This window comes from Cebus imitator, unplaced genomic scaffold (genome assembly GCF_001604975.1).
Source record: "Cebus imitator isolate Cc_AM_T3 unplaced genomic scaffold, Cebus_imitator-1.0 Scaffold246, whole genome shotgun sequence".
NCBI classification, from domain to species: domain Eukaryota; kingdom Metazoa; phylum Chordata; class Mammalia; order Primates; family Cebidae; genus Cebus; species Cebus imitator.
Genome location: NW_016107561.1, coordinates 3,145,661 through 3,150,368, shown reverse-complemented (window position 1 = coordinate 3,150,368; position 4,708 = coordinate 3,145,661). Strand labels below are relative to the sequence as shown.

Genomic DNA, 4,708 nt, shown 5'->3' with positions numbered 1-4,708 from the left:
AGTTAATATTTAAGCCCCATTTATATGCTCAGTACTAGTCTTAGTAGTTTACATGGATTATCTTATTTAATTCTCACAACAACCCTATGAGGTAGGAAACTGTATAAGGTAGAATATTGTGAGGTTAAGAGCCTTAAATACCAGTTGCCTGGATTTGAATCCTACTTAAACTGCTTAACTAGCTGTGGGATATTAGGTAAGTTATTTGACATCGTTTTTAGTTATCTTTAAGTTGGGAATGATACTTACCTACTTACCTCAAAGGGAAACTGAAACATAAAGAGGTTAAGTAACTTACCCAAGATCACACAGATTTGCACGATTTACATTAGAACCCAAACAGGGCTCTCTGTTAACCACATTTCCTCTTTTCCATGCTGTTGGTAACCACATTGATAATAGCAGGTTAATGGCTAAGTAATTTTCACTTTCTCTGACCTTCCTTTAGCAGTTGACGGTATTTCCCTTTTTCTAGAATTTTGATTAAAACTGTTTCCTCAATGTTTTCACATTACTAGGAACTTGTACCCCTGGTGACAACTAAGATTTATTGTATTGTTTTCCTGTTTGTGCCCACTTCCTAAATACTGTGTTTTGAGGTTTGATGCTCCCTTCCGTTCCCTCTTCTTTTTAATTTAGGACTAGAAGGTTAGGTTATAATTTCTAAAATCTCTAGGCTAGACCACTCTTCAAATTTCCGGATTCTTGATTTCAACTTCTTAAGTGTCCCATAGGTACTTTAAACTCAATTTTTGTGAATATGTCGCCTCTGATTAAGATATCTTATTTTGGCCAGTTGCATTGTCTCATGCTTGTAAACCCAGTACTTTGGGTGGCCGAGGAGGGTGGATCATGAGGTCAGGAGTTTGAAACCAGCCTGTCCAATATGATGAAACCCCATTTCTACTAAAAAATACAAAAATTAGCTGGGCCTGGTGGCAAGTGCGTGTAGTCCCAGCTATTCAGGAAGCTGAAGCAGGAGAATTGCTTGAACCTGGGAGGCGGGGGTTGCAGTGAGCCAAGATCATGCCACTGCACTCCAGCCTGGGCGACAGAGTGAGACTGTCTCAAAAAAAAAAAAAAAAAAAAAAAAATGGATATCTTTATTTTTGGTTTCCTAATGTGGCTGAAATTTTAGTTACAGGAGTGGGAAAAATATTGGTTCCCCATTTTCACTTGTGCTTACGTTAATACTTCTGCAGTTTATTTCGGTGAAATAATCTTTTAAAGTGGTTATTTTGTAAGGTTCAATTACCTTAAACTAGATACTAACTATCCCTAAATCCATTTACCTAAATTGCAGTACCTTGTGATACACTAAAAGAGAATTGGAGAGTATGATAAATAACTGTCTCTCTCTGCATTGTGGAGACCATTGGTACGGTATGTGAGACATGACAACTGACATACAGAGTGAGAATGTCAGTGTCAGTTTATACATGATATTGGTAAATATTTCTTCCTTGTTTAGCTTAAAAACAAATGTAAATAGAACTTTTTATGTGTTTTCCTGTGTCCTAGTGGGTTGTTTTATATACCATCTGGGATATGCATCATCAACTTTCAATATTAGTGGTCTATAGGATAAAGGTTAAACTGCTTCCTATGGCGTACAAATCCCTGTGCAGTTTTGTTTTACTTTGTTCTGGATACTTTTCACTTCTGTGGCCATTTCTCTTCTCATACCATGTCTTGCAGCTTATTTAGTTATAGTATTCATATTTCCTTTGTTTACATTGTTTTGTTAGTCTGAAATGTTCTTTTTACTTCTTCATGCAACACTCTTCCTGTTTTCCATGAATCAGCATGCATATTACCTTTTTGGGGGCGTTTTCCTGAGAATGTAGTGTAGTACGGTGGAATAAATAACATGGGGTGTAGTCTTTGACTGATGGAGATGTCTGTCTGAATTTTAATTTTTGCTTCCTGAAAACTCTCTTGCTTTGGGCAAATTACTTTGCTGTGCTTCATTTCCCTATCTGCAAAATTGGGATAATAATACTATCAATTTTATGAGTTATTAGGAAGATTATTTTAATGAGATTTACATGTGAAGTACCTGGCACATAGTGAGTTCTTTATAAATGGCATCGACTGTAATTAATTCTCAGATGCAACTTGTAAAATATTTTTATTTTATAATCAAGATACATATATATATTTAAAATGATTCTTATGTCAGCTACACAAAGCTGTAAGAAAATTGAGGGTACAGTTGAGGAATTATCTTGGTGGTTGCCTTTTTTGTGCTCTTACTATTTGTATATACCTGTCTTAGCATTTTATTTATACAGATAATATTTTGTATCTTACTGCATTAGGCTGTTCTTGCAGTTGCTATGAAGAAATACCTAAGACAGAGCAATTTCTTAAAAAAATACGTTTAATAGGCTTACAGTTCTGCAGACAATACAAGGATAGCATTGGCATCTGTTAGGTTTTCTGGGAGGCCTCAGGGAACTTTTACTTACGGGAGAAGAGGAAGCAGGAGCAGGCACTTCACATAGCAAGAACAGTAGCAAGAGAGGGTCGGGGGGAGGTGCCACACACTTGTAAACAGCCAGAGCTCACGAACACTCACTACCTTGAGGACAGAACCAAATCATAAGGGATCTGTCCCCATGACTCAGTGACCTCCCACCAGATACCACATCCAACACTGGGGATTACATTTCAACATAAGATTTCAGGGGATATATATCCAAACCATATCACTTATCCAGCATGTCACCGGGCACATAGTAGACTGTAGATGTTGATTGAAAGCGCAAATGAGTTATTTCTCGGACTATCACAAGAGAATGTTCATCAGGCTTTGATTTTTTTCCCCTGGTAATATGAAATTTAACATTTTTTAACACCTAAATATAGAGTCACTGGATTTGCATTGTGTTCTTTAGAACTGTATCAAGTCTTTTGTTAGTTTAACTTGGTTAATACTTAAAAGTATAAAAGTAATTCCCATGTTTAAACGTTAAATACAAATGGAGATTCTGCTTTTATTTTGCAAGAACGTTTACTGAAGATGACCGTAGAGGAGAGGCGCAAAGAATACCTAAGAGACTATGTTCCCCTGAACATCATTCTATCATGGAAGGAGGAGGTGAAGGGCAAGAGCCAAAATGATGGTAAGTTTCTTGGAACATTTTTTAGGTAGATACTGTTCCCATTTATTTATGACTCCTGCAGGACAATTGTTGGCAGAAATGAATAATTGGCATTCAATAAAGAGATTACTATTTTGCTATTTGAAATTATTGCTTGGTTGTAATTTAATTGTTTTTAGTAACCCGTGGCGTATTTTAAACTTAGGAAAGTATATTAACATAATTTGTATTCTGAAGTATACCACATTTATAATATGGTACTTTTTTGCAGGTCTTTTTTTTTTTTTTATTTTTTTAATTTCTATTCTGTGATAGTTCTTGGAGCAAATGCTATTAGAGATTTGCTGATTTGGTGGTGTGGCCCTTTGAGTTTGCTTTAAGTTCATTTATAATGGATTTCCTTAATGTTATTTTAAGGATTGAATATAGTCGAAAGAGAGTATATTAGGAAAAATAGAAAAACCAAAGAACATTTCTCATTATTTTAGAGAGGAATATATTTTGTATGGTGTGTTATGTCTACATGTAAAGTATTTGTATGACAGAATTTACTCTCAAAGTCTCTTGATTAGAGTCTAGATTATGTTAGAATATAAAGGAAATTTAATGATTAAAAAGGTACCTGAAAAAGCTTCTAAAAACAACATAATAGATTTAATGGATGTTTAATATGCTTTTCTTTGAATTCACACTCATTGGTATTAATGATCTGGATGTGAAGTTTAGGCAAACAGGGTACTTCTTAGGGTACTTAACGTTGAGAAAGATGACTTTATGAAATGGACTTGGAATATGCTAATTTCACAGATTTGGTCTTAGATTGATGGAACTACACAGGGTACCATGGGCCTGGAAAATAAAGATTGGCATGGAATTCTTAGGGATAAAATCTTAAGGGAAAGATTAGGCTTTGGTGTCGGTGAAGAGAACACATTGACCTGAAGATTTAGGTTTTGGACAGAACTTTTTCTACGAAGGAAAGCATATGGGATTGGGAATGAAAAGATGTGGGTTCTTTTAGACGTTACATATCCTGGAAACGTGTGACATTGGGGTAGTGGCTGTACCCCAAGTTCTAATGGGGTCATTGGACAAGCTGATTGGGATGTGCGTATCTGACCTGTCTGCCCAGTGTCTTCTGTAAAGGCAGCTTGTTTTAAGAATGGTCTGATTCCCAACTGGTAAGATTGGCCCTAAGAAGCCCCTGCCTGACCATGTGAGCATCGTGGAACCCAAAGATGAGATACTGCTCACTTCCCCCATCTCAGAACAGAAGGGTGGGAAGCTAGAGCTGCCTGCCATGCACCAGCCAGTCTCCACAGCGTAACAGGGCCTCCTTGGCAGCTGTATTCTGGAGTCTGGATGTTGCTCTGAAAAGGCCTTTAATAAAATCTTGTACAAAGGAAAAAAAAAAAGAATGGTCTGATTAAGACATTATTGAGGCTGGGCGTGGTTGCTCACGCCCGTAATCCCAGCACTTTGGGAGGTTTGGATCACCTCAGGTCGGTAGTATGAGACCAGTCTGACCAACATGGAGAAACCCCATCTCTACTAAAAATACAAAATTAGCAGGGCGTGGTGGTGGTGTATGCCTGTAAATC

The 4,708-nt window shown here is 36.9% G+C and overlaps 1 protein-coding gene across 1 annotated transcript in view; it reads left to right on the top strand.

Annotated features, from left to right (window-relative positions):
- LOC119466969 (ADP-ribose glycohydrolase MACROD2-like) overlaps window positions 1–4,708 on the top strand; it is an 88,010-nt gene that overhangs the window by 4,150 nt on the left and 79,152 nt on the right. The window contains exon 2 of the mRNA XM_037727901.1: window positions 3,012–3,128. Coding sequence (XP_037583829.1) covers window positions 3,012–3,128 — 117 coding nt within the window. The remainder of the gene's footprint in view (window positions 1–3,011; window positions 3,129–4,708) is intronic.